This window comes from Podarcis melisellensis, assembly GCF_964234715.1.
Source record: "Podarcis melisellensis genome assembly, chromosome: 6".
Classification (NCBI taxonomy): domain Eukaryota; kingdom Metazoa; phylum Chordata; class Lepidosauria; order Squamata; family Lacertidae; genus Podarcis; species Podarcis melisellensis.
In genome coordinates this window covers 76728590-76744472 of record NC_138538.1, presented here as the reverse complement: position 1 = coordinate 76744472, position 15883 = coordinate 76728590, and the positions used below count along the sequence as shown (strand labels likewise).

Below are 15883 nucleotides of genomic sequence, written 5' to 3'. Positions count from 1 at the left end.
TGAAGAGCAATTTCAGAAGAGGAAAGGGGATTGTGTACTTAGCAGGGATTGTTGCCATTGGTTGCCCAGACATTATCACGGGGCATCTGCAGAGAGGTCTTCCGAGACCAGCTAAAGGTGGGAGATGGTGGGAGCTTGGTGGTAGTGGTGGTGATGATGAGATAATTACCACATGAGTAATAATTATCAGCTTTGTTCCTGCTTCAGCTGAGGCAAAGGTTTTGTTGGGCCCATGAGAAAGGCATTAACAAACTCAATAGGGTGAGCAACCCCCTAAACTCAGCCTTGTAATTTCCCTGGAACCACTAAAATGGCTGAGTGGGAAGAATGGATAAGAAAGATGGTGGACTAACTTTGGCAAAGTTAGCAGGCCAAAATAAGAAAACCGAATGAGGATTGTTTTGTGGGAGAATGGAAGAATGATGATCTCGTAAGCAGGATTGCAACTATGAGAAACAGAAGGAATTAGAGATTATTAAATTGTTAAAACAAAAAAAATTCCTTCCAGTAGCACCTTAAAGACCAACTAAGTTAGTTCTTGGTATGAGCTTTCGTGTGTATCTGAAGAAGTGTGCATGCACACGAAAGCTCATACCAAGAACTAACTTAGTTGCTCTTTAAGGTGCTACTGGAAAGAATTTTTTTTTGTTTTGACTATGGCAGACCAACACGGCTATCTATCTGTAACTATTAAATTGTTGTTATGGTCCAAGAGACAGAAGATAGGGTGTGGCAAAGGGGGAGAAATGGAAAACACCATGGAAAACGGGATGGGAAGTCAACAAAAGAAAAGAAAAGAAATATTCTGTATTGGAGTGTATATGTGAAAATGTAATAAAATATAACAGAAAAAAACGGCTGAGTGGGCCAGGATTGACATGCAGGGGTTAGGCAGTGACCATAAGAAGACTTGGCATATGTCCCAAAGCAGCTTACAGAAAAAATAAAACATACTCAATTTAAAAAGCATAGTAGAACCATAGAGCAACATTCATGATGCAAAGGTTTCCTGAAACAATGCTGTTTTAAGCTGAGATCTGAAACTTAGCAGAGACGGTGTCTGCCTGATTTCTAGTGGGAAGGAATTGCAAAGAGTAGGGTCTCCTACACTGAAGGTATTGTATGTTTCCTTCTTGACATGAATCATACTTCTGGTTTATGAGGGACCAACTCATGGTTCTCCCCCAGATCATATCTGTGATTGACATGGGACAGTCAGGCAAGGCAGTCATTAAGATATCCTGAGCCCAAGTTGTTCAAGGCTTTGAACCTGGTCCAAGGAGCAGATTGGAAGCCGGTGCAGGTCTCTAACAGCAGTAAAATATGCTGGCAGTAGTCTGTTCCCATCACCGGTCCATCCTCAGATTTCTGCACCAGCTGTAGCTGAAGCTTCCAGACCCAACAACAGCCCCACATTAAACAGCAAATATATACAGTACTTGCATTTAAATAGCATTTATATCACTAATATTTACTACGTTCGGCTGCAGTAGGTTTTAGAGCAATAGAAAACAGGCCATGTTGTTCAAGAGGAATCTGATTTATAATTCTCTGTCTTAGCTGGAATTTTCTTTAACCCTATGGCAAGGCTTAAATGAAGAGACTAGCATTCACGCTGCCTTTCTGCTTTCATATCCCTTTTATCATGTGATGTTTCCCCCCTTTTATCAAGTATATTTTAGTTACTGTATAGAACATGTTCGTTTCATTGCAAAGAAAAAAGAGATGTGGTCTTGAGGAAGAATTAAGCAGGTCTTATGAGAAGCTGCATAAAGCGAACAGAGCTGGCAGTTCATAATAATCACCACACAAAAATTCAAACAGTTTTATTGCTTATTGACCCAGTTTTAGGTTTTGATAGCCTCAAAGGCAATATCGTTTTTATTGTGTCAAAGCTGCACTTGTACCTGAAGGGTGATATTTCCTTCAGACTCAGCTTCCCCCCTCTTCCACTTTACTCTTTGTACCTTTCTGTTGGATCTGCACCACTTCTTGTTAAGGATATCATATGGTTGCTTATTTACCCATGTCAAAAATCCCTTGTCCATAGAAAGCTAGCACATCAGGGAGCATCTAGCCTCCTTCCTGACATACAAGTTTTCTACATGCAGGGAGTATTCAAATACATGAGAACTATTCAAGAATGTGATTCCTCCTTTACATTCTAAAGAAGCACAGTCCTGGGAGAGCAAACCATATTTATAATTGTGTAAAGCAATTCTTGCTCATTACAGTGGTGCTGATTTATGCATGTATCGCAGATCTCCCTCCTCCTTCCCCCCTCAGGCTGTATGCCTGATAGAGGTTCGATTCTGGACCTGCTGTTCAACCTACTTAGCCGGTTTCTCACTTCACGGGTGCTGTGCCCCTGAGGAAAAAGTCTTTGTTGACCAGTATATTTGTCTGCTGTGGTTCTGACTCCCACGCAGTGTCGCTGTAAAGTCCTTCAAAAATGGTTGCCTATGTTTTCTGAAGCACAAGATAAATGTGCAAGCCTATATTGCGAGAACAGAAAATAATAGGGAGGGCATTTTATTCTGTTGAAAGGTACAAAATGTCTAATCTCATCACTGCATATTTTTTTTACAACCTCATTTAGATGGCAGTAAAGGCTGAACATCGGCTTAATGAATTATTGGAAGTAATTCCCCTTCTTCTTCATTTCACAGGAGAGTATTGGATTGATCCTAACCAGGGTTGTTCCGGGGACTCTTTCAAAGTGTACTGTAATTTCACAGCAGGAGGGGAAACTTGCATATATCCAGATAAGAAGTCAGAAGGAGTAAGTACCCATCTTCCCCGCATTTGTTGTTGACGGTTCCTACTGTGTTGCTTCAAGATTGTAACTAAAACGGGGGGGGGGGGGGAATCCTGTCACATTTTTGTTCATGTGCCTTTCCTTGCTGGATAATTACTCCATTACATTTACATAAATTTGAACAAAGCAGTGAAGTGATAATACTGTGTTAGCAGAGATCGGAGGCCCTCCCCAATCCCTCATGCAGCGCAGATGTAAGCTGACTGCACCTGCATGCCACAACATTTCTTTTCCTTCTCACACCACAGCTGTGTAGCCATTTCTAATGAGGGCATGAAGCTCAGGCTCCCTCCTGGAAAATAAAGTCATGTTTTTCTTTCAGTTTTTATTTTTCTTAACCCTTTCTGGAGGACCATTTCGGTGTGTGCATGCGAGCTGCTTCTTTGCTCCTTCTCACAGAAAGCGGGCGACAACTCTTCTTGCTCAGTCTCCTTGTCTGACTACAGTTTACATGGGGCATCTCCACACTCAAGCCCAAATCCTGCTGGAGGGATTCATGCACAGAATCAGATCTCTGCATTGCTTTGCTAAGGGTGGAAAGCTAATTTTATGTCTGGTCCAATGCGTTCACTCCTGGTTCTGTTCTGTTCCTACACTATTCCATAATTACTATTTTTTATTTTTTTAAATCTGCATGAAAGTTCACATTTTAATCTGTATTTAAATACAGAATTTTTAGTTTATCTCATAATCCACATTTTTATATATTATTATTTATTTTGACAAACTAATAACCATAAATAAATAAAAATGTGCACCACACCAATGAGGGCCATTCCATTGTAACTATCCAACCTCCCCAAATTTGAACACCTCTTGCAATGGCTTGACCCCTTTCTATTTTAACAGTACAAATTCTCTTAATGATAAATTAACACGTGTCATTAAGGTAAGATGGGGAATATGCAGGAGAAACGATTTTGAGGAGTTACATGTTTCTAAAGTTATCTTTTCTCCAAACATGATGTTCTTCTTGGATTGAGAGCCATGAGCACAAATTAAATGTGTGCCCAAAGGACTGTTGGGCAGGATAGACAACTTTGGCCATATCCAACAGGGCTGTTCTTCTCCTACTACGAAATATCAAGTATTGAAATCAGATTCTGTGGCTTCTCAAAATAAGATATCAAACATTGTCCAAAGCACACTCTGCTCCGTGAGCACAGGCTATGGGAAGTCTAGTTCTTCATTGGCAAAGCAACCAATTGCATCAGCTCTTAAGGCACAAGGGATCTACACCCTACTCCTGCTAATTAGCAAGCTAGACATCTACTTCTTCAGACTCAGACTTGTGCTCCAACTGGGACAGCTGGAGCAATAACGTGACCACACCCCTTCCAGCTCACTGAAACCCCCTCATCTGACATGGTGTGTGCAAGTAATAATAATAATAATAATAATAATTAATTAATAATTTATACCCTGCCCCTCTGGCTGGGTTTCCCCAGCCACTCTGGGCAGCTTCCAACAAAATAATAAAATACAATAATCTGTTAAACATTAAAAGCTTCCCTAAACAGGGCTGCCTTCAGGCGTCTTCTAAATGTTAGGTAATTGTTTATTTCCTTGACATCTGGTGGGAGGGCGTTCCACAGGGTGGGTGCCACTACCAAGAAGGGCCTCTGCCTAGTTCCCTGTAACTTGGCTTCTCGCAGTGAGGGAACCGCCAGAAGGCCCTTGGTGCTGGACCTCAGTGTGCAGGTAGAACGATGGGGGTGGAGACGCTCCTTCAGGTATACTGGACCGAGGCTGTTTAGGGCTTTAAAGGTCAGCACCAACACTTTGAATTGTACTCTTAAACCGTCAATTTCTGCTGTGTGGCAGCTCCAGCAGCTCCTGTGCTTTAAGCCCATCCTCGGAGACGGGGGGGGGGGGGGAGGATGGAGGAGATTCTAATGGCCCAACTTTCTTGGGGACTGTGCCTTCCAGCTCTGTGCTTTCCTACAGCTCTTCCCCCATCTCTGACTGCCTAGATTCTTCCTCTTATTCCACCTGCAGCCTCACGGGTGGCACAGAACCCCACATATTGCCGCCCCCTTCCCCTGGATCATCCTCCTGCTCCTTTGCCCACCCTTAGGACTCCTGCCTGTCCCTGATAAATATTCAGAGGATATGGGCAGTTCAATTCACAGAGGAGAAGTTGAAGGAGGAAATTCCATTGAAACTCCAAAGGGAAGCTCTAAGCATCTTCCATGAGGACCCAGGACATCTTCCCTAACAGGCACTGATCAGACTGAGACTGTACAGCTGAAATCTATGTTAGCTTTTAATGGTCCATCCCTCTACCTTGCAGGAAGACATAACTGTTTCAATTAGGATCACAAGACTATATAACATTTGAAGGGAGCCCAAGACCATCTGGGCAGACCCTCTGCCAAGAGACAAAGTACTTGCAACCGGTTTCCCACAGATCTGTCTGAACAATCCAATTAATGTATCTGGTTATTTAATATGTAATCTGAGAATTGGATATAAATTTCTATCTGCAGAACTGCAAATATGATTGGAACTAGGCACAGAGCCCAGGCGTTGTCGTCTTCTTTTTTTTAAAAAAAGGAGATTAATTTAGCAGTGTTTATGTAAAACTCTGTTAATTCCCACTCATTTCTTGCCGACATAATTAACACTTGCCGTATCTGATCTTCTCTTGCAGGTAAGGATTTCATCATGGCCAAAGGAGAATCCAGGAACCTGGTTTAGTGAATTTAAGAGAGGCAAGCTGGTAAGTCATAATTTCTTTACTCTGGAATTAATAGGCAACTGAGTCCATACTCGCGTGCCCAGATCCAGCAAAATCAGTCAGTGGGTGAAAAACATGCAGGTTTCCTTTACTGGGTCTGGCGCAAAAGACAATTGGCCATTTGCAACCACACCCAAGAATGAGACACAAAAAAATGAATTGAACTCAGGACACACAAACTCCAAACATCTCTCTGTGGAGGTGGGGCTCTGAAAGCACAGCACAAAATTAATCTCAATCAGTGTGCAAAAAACATGGTCTCTGCATGTAGGTTTACTTTTCTGGGAATTACACAAGATACAACACGCCAGGAACGTATTTGACATTTTGACTGCATCCCTTTTGATCCCCACCATGGGCAATCTACGTGCAAGTTTGTTCTGAGCGACTTTCATCGTCACATTCAGTCATTTGCCCGTAGTTTCCTTTCTGGTGCTCAGGGGTCAGGAGCAAAGTGTACGCAAGGAGCTCTCTGCTGCCTGCAAGGCCTCTTCTTTCCCTTGCTCGTAGTTGCAGCTGGTTTATATTATAGTCCACTCCATCTCCAGGACTTGGGGCAGATGACAGATCATCAGGCACAAGCTTTGCTGTATCTTTGGAGGAAACAAATTCCGCAGTTGAGGGACAGCTCCTGGGAGAATCTCTCTGTGCATCCTTGATATACAGATGGCAAAATCCAGAGCGTGTCTAACCTAGAGGCATTGAAAAAGAGCAGTGGGAAGGATTTCTTAATAAGCTGTTGCTGAGAACTTATCCAAAAATGCTGGCTTCCTGTTAGTGTTCTTGTGACAACTTAATGGAAGGGAGAGGAGTGAGGCAATGTGTAGGTGGGTCGCAGTGCAAGCATAGCAGTGGGAGCACTGGGTTGGAACTGCAGGCATGCCCACACCACACTAACTTCCCTGCCATGTTTGGCCTTCCACTACGCAGCAGCAACACTGCTGCAGAGAGACTCTAGCGTTGGAGCTTCAGTTTGCACTAAAGACACCCCTATACATTTTTTGCATGCAATGGCTCATATATTCAGTGTGCCCCCTGCATTTGTTTCCAGAAGAGTGCATTCCCAAAGCTTTCAGACTCAGGTATCAAGTGAATGAACCCTTTTTAGTGTTAGTCAGCACCTCATCGTGTTATCTGTGGACGCCTCAGTCTGCAAACCTGGTGGCGACTGCATGTAAACCCAAAGCTGACTGAATAAGGTTCCAGCTGGACCAATGCCGTATTTACATACAGTGGTACCTCGGGTTACAGACGCTTCAGGTTACAGAAACTTCAGGTTACAGAGTCCGCTAACCCAGAAAGAGTACCTCAGGTTAAGAACTTTGCTTCAGGATGAGAAATTGTGCAGCGGCAGCGGGAGGCCCCATTAGCTAAAGTGGTACCTCAGGTTAAGAACAATTTCAGGTTAAGAACAGACCTTCGGAATGAATTAAGTTCTTAACCAGAGGTACCACTGTATGAGCTAAACAAGCTATAGCCCCAAAAAATTTAAAGGGAAAAGAAACCTGGATGTACATTTCCAAAATATAAGATAAAAACAAACCTACATACAGAAGCAGTGTTTTGTGTTGTGTAGGCTCCTATGATGTAAGTAATGGGCCCCGCCTGCTAACCTGCTCCCTAAAATATCACTGTTTTGCTCATTTCTATATATATGGTGCCTACATTCTGCATGTGCAAATGGCTTTAGATACCTATTAGGTCCATAAATTACCATATAGCATGTATTCAACACAAAAAACAGTGACAATTTGTTGTTGACGAAGGACTGCTGGACATATAAAGGGCCCCATTACCTTCAGTAGCTTACCTCATCAAACCTAAATCCGGCCCTGAGCTGGACCTGTTCTTTAATATTATGTTGTGTAGTAGTAGGTTGAATTCTTGACAATGTTTTCATTGTTATGTCCTAAACAATTAATAGAAAAATGGACATATTTTACTAACTTCAGTAGCTACAAAGATGCATTCAAAGTTAGTTTCCAACACATGGTATACCGGTAAATCCTGAATTTAACAGTCAACTCTGAATGCAAATCTCAGTTGCTTAAATGGTAAGACGAAGCATATTTTAAAATGAAGGCAAATTTGGAGTTCTTTATTTCTTTTGGGGGGCGGCGAGACCAAAAATATTTTATATTGCATAAAACAATTTTCATCTTATTCCCAACAAAAAGCAACTGTTTTGTTTTCATGAGATTTTTTCCCACTTATTCTCTCAGCATAAGAAGCAATATTATTAAATTTCAAATAGGTATTCTGGTGAGGACTTTATTTTCACCATGTCCTTGCTGGAGAATGTATTGCTGGAGAATGTATTGCTGACTATCAAAACACATTCCCACTATAAAAGTTATTGAAAACATAGTACGGGTAAAAGAAATGCAGTACTAGTAAAACCTTTTTGCTTTTCTTCAGATGCTAAGTTCAGCTAAAGTGATGTACAAAAAACCTGCAACTGGTCTGAAGTGCTAATGAAAAAATTTTTTTGAGAACAAAACTATTTTATGATAAGCAGGAGTTTTGTGTGTGTGACACATACAGAACAGTATGTTGCTGAAGCTGAAATAGATGTTCAGATTTAAACTTCTTTGCAGCAGTTACTCCAACTTCAGGTTGCAAAACTTCAGTTAGCATGTTCAAGTATGTAATAATAATATTGTTATTTATACCCCAGCCACTCTGGAGGGTTTCCAGCACATATAAAAACATAATAAAACACCAGACATTAAAAGCTTTCAGATACAGGGAATGCAGAATGGCACTAGCAGGCACAAGTTAAGGTCTAAATAAATTTACCTCAGAATGTCCTTGCATGAAGAGAGCTAAAATGTCAAGGAGAAAGCAGGACCAATCAAAGGAGGTCCATTTCACCCAGGGCCTTAAACTAAGAGGAGAACCTAAGATTTTGAGACTTGTTAAGTTTCACAGCTTGTTTTCCTGCACATTGGACCCAAACGTGACACATTCTCACAGTTATAGAAGGCTAGAAAAGCATTATTACAAAATTCATTGTTGGAACCAACAATGGCATGACTGGTGTTTGAAGGAAGCACATAGCTGCACCTTTGACTTGGGGAAGCATCTAAACCAGGCCACAGAGTTGCAGCAAACCGAAGTTGTGTCTGTAGAATGACGTTTGTTTGTTTGTTGCAAGGTTGCAGGTCACCATTTGCATCGGTTTTCGGCTTCTGGTAATAGTTTGCGGCCCAAATGCGTAATCATGTAGCGCTGCCCAAAGAGGCTCTGTTTACTGATTCATAGCTTGACTGCATTCTTAATGGGACAGCAAACAGGATTGTGTCAGTTGATTTATAGGGAAGCCAGTTAATGTGTTTTTGTGTCAAGTGTAATCTTGTTTTGCACTTTAAAAGGAGAACCGACCACATGTTTATGCATCTGTTTCATGGGTCTGTATTTTCTTCTGTTTTTACTCCTCAGCTTTCCTATGTGGATGCTGAAGGCAATTCCATTAATATGGTCCAAATGACATTCCTTAAACTACTGAGTGCCTCTGCCCGACAGAACTTCACTTATAACTGCCATCAGTCAGTGGCATGGCATGACGTGTCTTCTGACAGCTATGACAAAGCACTGAGGTTCTTAGGCTCAAACGATGAAGAGATGTCTTATGACAACAATCCTTACATCAAAGTTCTTCACGATGGCTGTGCGGTAAGTATAAGCCCTCGATATGCTTTTCTGCTTCCCTAAGCTAACCTGCCACCTTAATCAGATGAGTTCAGTTTAATGCTATCATGCATGTCTCCCAAGACCTTTCTTTAAAAACAAAAACAAAACCATATTTCGTTTCTGTAGTTAGCTCTTCACCTGCGCAGTGTCGTCTCTTTTTAAAATAGCAATAATTAGAACACTTTTAAACTTGGGAAGACGGGAAAGTAATGTTAGCCCATAACTTAAGGAAAGACCAAAAGAATAAAATAAAATCAGACAGTAAGCTGTTCTATATGCACTGACAAGCCAAGTCACTGGAGAAAGAGGATTGAGATATAAGATAGTAATGGGAAAGCATTTGTACTCTACAGTGTGCTGCAGAAAAAGATGAATAAGAATAATGCTGCAAATGGAAGGCCCCCTTCTACCATTTTAATATAATTTCTCCCTAAAGCAGAAAATGCCAAGTGAAAGCAATACCAAAGCTTTCTTTCTTTTTTTATCTTATCCGATGAGCTGCCGTTTGAAGTGGCACTGAAATCTGATACGGATAGAATGGTATTAAGGAAAGTGTGTCTGAGAAGTTTCACAAGTATTGAGACGTTACTGACGTAACCTCAAGAAGCCTGTGGGTTTCATAACACTGGCTTGATGGCCATCCTTGTGATTCGCTTCTCCTTGACCCCTGGTTCTATTTATTCAGAACAATTTCCTTTTTAAATGTGTCCCTCCATTCTTTACCATCTCTGATGATCCCACAACCCACCCGCTTCACCAGTCTGCCCCCCTCACCCCATGGAAGAATGCCATTGCCCTAATGTTTGGCTTCTGGGCTTCACCCTAAGCATCTGGTTGGTCACTATGAGAAGAGAATGCTGGGCTAGATGGGCTCTTCCTTTGTCCTTACCCATGACTACACTGCCCCTGTCACCCACAGTCCTTCCTCTGCCCATCCTGTTTCCCCAGCTTCCATAATTTGCATTTTTAGCTGCAGCAGTGCCTGCATTTGGTGGGAACCGCAGACAGACATGGCAGCATGGTTCCTGGAGGAAGCAAGACGTCATCCTTCCTTTTCTGTCCCTCCACATTAGACCATGGTTGGGTGAGAAGGCAATTCATCTCCAGCACATTTGGCTTCCCCCACAAAATGAGTATAGCACATTATCTAACGTACCACATTGCTCAGAGAAAGACTGGGTGTGATAAATAGATACTAGTGATAGCCACTTGGAAATTTTTCCATAGTGGCAGTGTTTTTCAGTCAAAATGCAGGCTGTCATTTGAGCATTGGTTAAGATGTGCAAAAAAGTAGCATTTTTATGCATCAGCTTATTAAATGCATATGGGACACAGGTGGCGCTGTGGTCTAAACCACTGAGCCTAGGGCTTGCCGATCAGAAGGTCAGCAGTTTGAATCCTTGCGATGGGGTGAGCTCCCATTGCTCCGTCCCTGCTCCTGCCCACCTAGCAGTTTGAAAGCACGTCAAAGTGCAAGTAGATAAATAGGTACCGCTCCAGCGGGAAGGCAAACAGCGTTTCCATGCGCTGCTCTGGTTTCTCCAGAAGTGGCTTAGTCATGCTGGCCTCTTGACCCGGAAACTGTCTGCGGACAAATGCCGGCTCCCTCAGCCAGTAAAGTGAGATGAGCGCTGCAACACCAGAGTCATCCGCGACTGAAGCTAACAGTCTGACGCCCCTGAAAGTCCTATCTGCTTTTGCATTGCCAAGTTGCAGCTGTATCTCTTTGCCAGATGGTTAATGCCTACATTCTTGGTGTTGGTACTCTGTAACCCATAGCCTACTTGATTCTAGAGCATGGAAGTTGCCAGCTCATAGTGCCTTCAGATCCAGCCTTGGCAGCAATTAGGCTTGGGAGTGAGGTGGGGAAGCTCCCATTGGCAGTAAAGGAAGCTTTTCTGTAAGACTAATTACCATATGTGGAGCAATCTGAGGAGATCATAGTGCATGGGGAGGGGAGGTGTAATCCTTCCTTCCCCTGCTGTGACCCCCCCCCCCCTTTAAAAAGACCCACATGTACACAGCAGTTTGGTGCCATGGGAGCTTTTTTCCTAAGTCTCATCACCATTAATGCCTTGACTTACTTGGAATTCGAACGCCGCAAACCTGGAAGTAGGTGTTCCGGTTTGCGAAATTTTTCAGAATCCGAACTGTTCCATTTTGAGTGCCCCCGCTCCTGCTTGCACGGGAGTAAGAGCTGGATTGGGGCTTCTCACCTGGAGAGGTCCAGGCTCTGTCACACTTTTCCAGTCAGGGGTGTGTTCACCTCAACAGAGAAGTTTAAAGGAGCATCGGGTGGCGAAGGTGGAAACAACCTGACAGCTGCCTCAGCGGCGGTTTAGGGGCTCTCAGATGCAGCTGCCAGGCTGCCACCACCTTCGCCACCCCAGCAACTATTCCACCTGGCTGCCTTCAGGTGGTGCAGGTGCTCTGATACTGAGGCCCAGCCGCGAACCCCTCAATGGAAAGTGTGATGGAGCCTGCAGCTCCCCAGCTGAGCTGCCCCATCCAGCTCCTACTCGTGTGCAAGCAGGAGCAGGGGCGGGGATCTCTCAGCTGGGAAGCAGAGGCTTCGTGCTCCCCAGCTGAGCATTTAAAATTAAAACCGGAACTATCCAGGAAACCACAAAGCCAACAAACTTGCAACTCATGAAAGGGCAGCAACACAACAAATTGAAAAAAGGAAACCGGTAACCACAAATGAATCAAAATCACAAGAAAACACCACTGACCCGAACCCTAATTTTAATCCTTACCCTAACACCAACCCAATCCAAAAAGTTAACCCTAACCCTAACCCAGAAATGGTCCTGTTAGATAGTAAAATTCATGTTAAATTGCTGTTTTAGAGATTGTTTTTAAAAGTCTGGAACGGATTAATTCATTTTGCATTACTTTCTATGGAAAAGCACGCCTTGGTTTTGGAACGCTTTGGTTTTATAACGGACTTCTGAAACGGATTAAGTTTGAGAAGCAAGGTAGCACTGTATATAGCCCTTGACATAAGGAAGGTTCCCCAGCCCTATTACGGACAATCTAGGAGAAATTTACAGGTCTTTACTGCATTAAGTGACAACTTATTTTCATTTTGGTTTGTGTGTTTTTTTACAGACACGAAAAGGCTATGCAAAGACTGTTCTTGAAATTGATACTCCCAAAATTGACCAAGTGCCTATTTTTGATGTGATGATTAATGACTTTGGTGATCAGAATCAGAAGTTTGGATTTGAAATTGGCCCCGTCTGTTTCCTTGGTTAAGCTTAGAAACAAAGAGAAGATCGTCAACAAAGAAAAAATGCACCTTGGTGCTACCCACCAACCCCACTTGATGCCACATGCAAGTTTTGAATAAGAATGGAATAGAAAAATATGTCTCACTATGTATGTATGTCTTCTCTAGAAAACACCTGTTGCCCCAGTAGGACCAGATTCACATGACTTAAACTTGTTTGGCCCATTATGAAGGATCCTGCGGCAGAGACAGACAACGTGGGGTAAATTATCTGAAAATCCTCCAACATCCCATTCCGCCCCAACCCACCTGCCCCTCCCTTGATATTTTGGTGCTGTAAAATTGAATGTCATGGTGCTCCTTCCATTACAACATAAGAGGTGCTAAGAAGGTATGTTTAATAAACTGTAATTATTCTATGTACAGTACAACGCTGTCCTTTCTGTGTCCATTTCCAAAACTTGCATGTGTCCCTGAATCGCAACTGGCTCTTCTGTTATAATGATTTCAAAATTATGTTGTCAATACTACGTATGTATTATGAAAAAATAAAGTTGTAATTTCCAGTGAATCCAATCCCATTTTTTTTCTGATTAATAATATTAATATTAATAATAAAAAAAACCTTTGTATATATTGCTGTTCAAGAGCTCTGTTATTTGTAGTCACCAGGAAAAGCTCAGGTGGCAGAACTGGAAACATTTTAGTAACACACGTCTCTACTGTTACTGCTTTGTGAAAAAGAACTCCAAGAAGGAAAGTACCAATTGAGGTGCTGTTCCGTGGTGCTATACCTCAGACTTTTTTTCCTTTTCCTTTTCTGATGCCAGGGAATTTCAAGAATATATATATTGATATATGCCTAAAATAAGCAGGTTTTATGTTTGGGAATGGGAAACGTATGGTTAAAATGAAAATGTGATGCAGGGCCTCTTCTGATGCTACTTTTAGGGTGTGGGACAGCATTTCTCAACCTGTGGGTCCCCAGATGATGTTGAACTACAACTCCCATCACCCCTAGCTAGCAAGGCCAGAGCTCAGGGATGATGGGAGTTGTAGTCCAACAATATCTGGGGACCCACAGGTTGAGAACCACTGGTGTGGGAGCTGTTGGTGCATGAGATCTTCCTGTTCCTCTCTGGTAATATTGGGAGGCTGAGGCCATGTAGAAGGAGTCTATTCTGTGGCTCCTTGCTACATCAGTGTTACTGCTCATCCCCAAAACTGGAGCAACATGGCTATGTGGAGGAGCTGCCCCATGATCTCTCACGTGGAGAGATGTTACCAGAGCTAGGTGGAGAAGCATGCATGCTCTGCTTGCCATGCCCTACAGACAGCATCAAAAAGAGGCCCTCAAATAACCTGTCATGGGAGTCGTCTTCAGACATTCAGAAAAAAATATATGAGGCTCAAACTGGGGCAGGATGTGGGCATTAGGTGCATGTGGATCCACCTCCAAGCTTTCTGAAGGGGCCTTCTAAGTGTGTACATGCTTAGCAGACTCCTTGCAACGAGGAACCCTGAAAATGCAAGAAAGCTGAGAGGGGGAGCAGGTATTTCCAATGCACATAGAAACATCAGGGAAACAGCCAGTGTGCATGTCTAAAACACCCACCCACCCACCCCGACTGAGCCCACACGCATTATTTTTGAATACCCGGAGAAGCCTATGGCCATTCCGTTTCTTGTACCTCACCTGAATTTTGTCGCATACATACTGAAACCAGATTCTAAACCATTATTTATGGATTGTGTCCCCATCAGTTGTCTGATGGAATTACACCATTATATGTGAGCCAAGATTAATATTTCCTGCCCTGGACATCATTCAATATAAGAAGTCTCAGATTCTATCCTATCATCCCCATCAGTATTTATTTTCTTGAGTCCCAGTCGAGGAAAATTGGAGCCCAACAGAAAGCCGTATATCAAGAAAGTAAGATGGTGAGAGTCATCTACTCTCGGGTGTGTTTAGGATTGCCAATATTTATACCAGCTCCAGTAGATGTGTCTTTTAAGACGTTGATGAGCTTGATGAGCAGATATTAGCATGAAAAGCTTCACCTGTTGATTTCGGCAGACGCAGCTGCTTGTTAAAGGTGCTAGTAGACCAGGTCAAGTTATTGCTTGTGGGGTTGTTTTGGCCAATTGGTGCTGAATACTGTCAGTACTGATCATCCTTTCAGTGGTTTGCAGGAAGAGGAGGAGGAAGACCCCATGCACATGTTCCGTGTTCTGGATATGTATTCCTAGAATCTGTTACTCCCTCAGTAAAGGAGATGCAGGAGTAGAAATATGGGTCTACTCATGAATACCCTTTGCTGGATTGTGGCAAATTAAGTCCAGGTCATGTGATTCTACCTAGCTGCCAAGCAACCAACGAGGAAACAGCTAGCTATAGAACTTATTTTCTGGCCCAAACAGTCATAATTTGCTATGCATCCCCCACCCCACAACCACCCCGTGGCTAATTTACCCTGGCCTCAACACATTTTTCTCTCTCCAGGTAGTCAGACATAGATATTAACTTAAAAACGCAAATCCTTTTGTACTTATTTTTCATAATATATGTAAGACTTGAAAAATAAATGTTTGTTACTATTTCTTATATAAATTTGTTTAAATTAATTGATATCAGATTCAAGTAGCTCGTTTTCAGCTGTTTTTTTTAAATCATGCATACATTTTATATGTACAACAGATTTTAAAGTCAACAGTTTGCTGTTCAGAATTCCTTTTTTTAAAAAAAACCAAAGTTTGTAACTTTCACCTCAAAGAGGGAAAAATATACATTTTATCAATAAAATCAAGTCTTGTCTACCTGGACTGATCATTCTGTTTCTTAGACATATAGGAAACGTTATCTCTACTTCAGTAACACAGTGATATTCTGGTTCTACATAATCCATCACATGTACCAAGGAATACAGATCAAAAACATTCCTAAATATCACAGCAAAGGCAATTAAAAAAACAATAACCCTCAAAATCTCCAAATTCTCAGCTTCAAAACTGGAGTTTGGGTCTTTATTTTATTCCATCTGATTCTATCTGCTGTCTCCTCCTCACACCTGTCTCCCAAGTCAGTCAACATGGCCTACACAGATTCTCCCTCTTTAGCGGGTTGTGGCTTTTAAGCCATTTGTACACTGAGTAAAACTATACAATAAAATCATACAATTTTCTGCATGTAATTCACCTTCCAAGCCAAAAATGTGGGCTGTATGCACTGTTAGTCCTACAGAGTCAACCCATCGAGTATGGGTTGGTTTAGGGTTAATGAGCATGGCTAACTTAGGGTCATTATATTCAACAGGTCTACTCTGAGTACAGCTTTGTTGGCTACAACCCTCGATTTTCAGTGGTGCAGTTTCATTATGACAGCTACCAGCATACTTTC

The 15883-nt window shown here is 42.3% G+C and overlaps 1 protein-coding gene across 4 annotated transcripts in view; it reads left to right on the top strand.

The window, feature by feature from the left end:
* The window catches only part of COL11A1 (collagen type XI alpha 1 chain), a 257537-nt gene extending 244483 nt beyond the window's left edge, over positions 1 to 13054 (top strand). For all 4 annotated transcript variants that reach the window (XM_081916017.1, XM_081916015.1, XM_081916016.1 and 1 more), the window contains 4 exons: positions 2670 to 2782; positions 5472 to 5540; positions 9000 to 9233; positions 12363 to 13054. In XM_081916017.1, coding sequence (XP_081772143.1) covers positions 2670 to 2782; positions 5472 to 5540; positions 9000 to 9233; positions 12363 to 12509 — 563 coding nt within the window. In that variant the 3' untranslated portion in view covers positions 12510 to 13054. The remainder of the gene's footprint in view (positions 1 to 2669; positions 2783 to 5471; positions 5541 to 8999; positions 9234 to 12362) is intronic.
* Positions 13055 to 15883: the final 2829 nt, after the last annotated feature.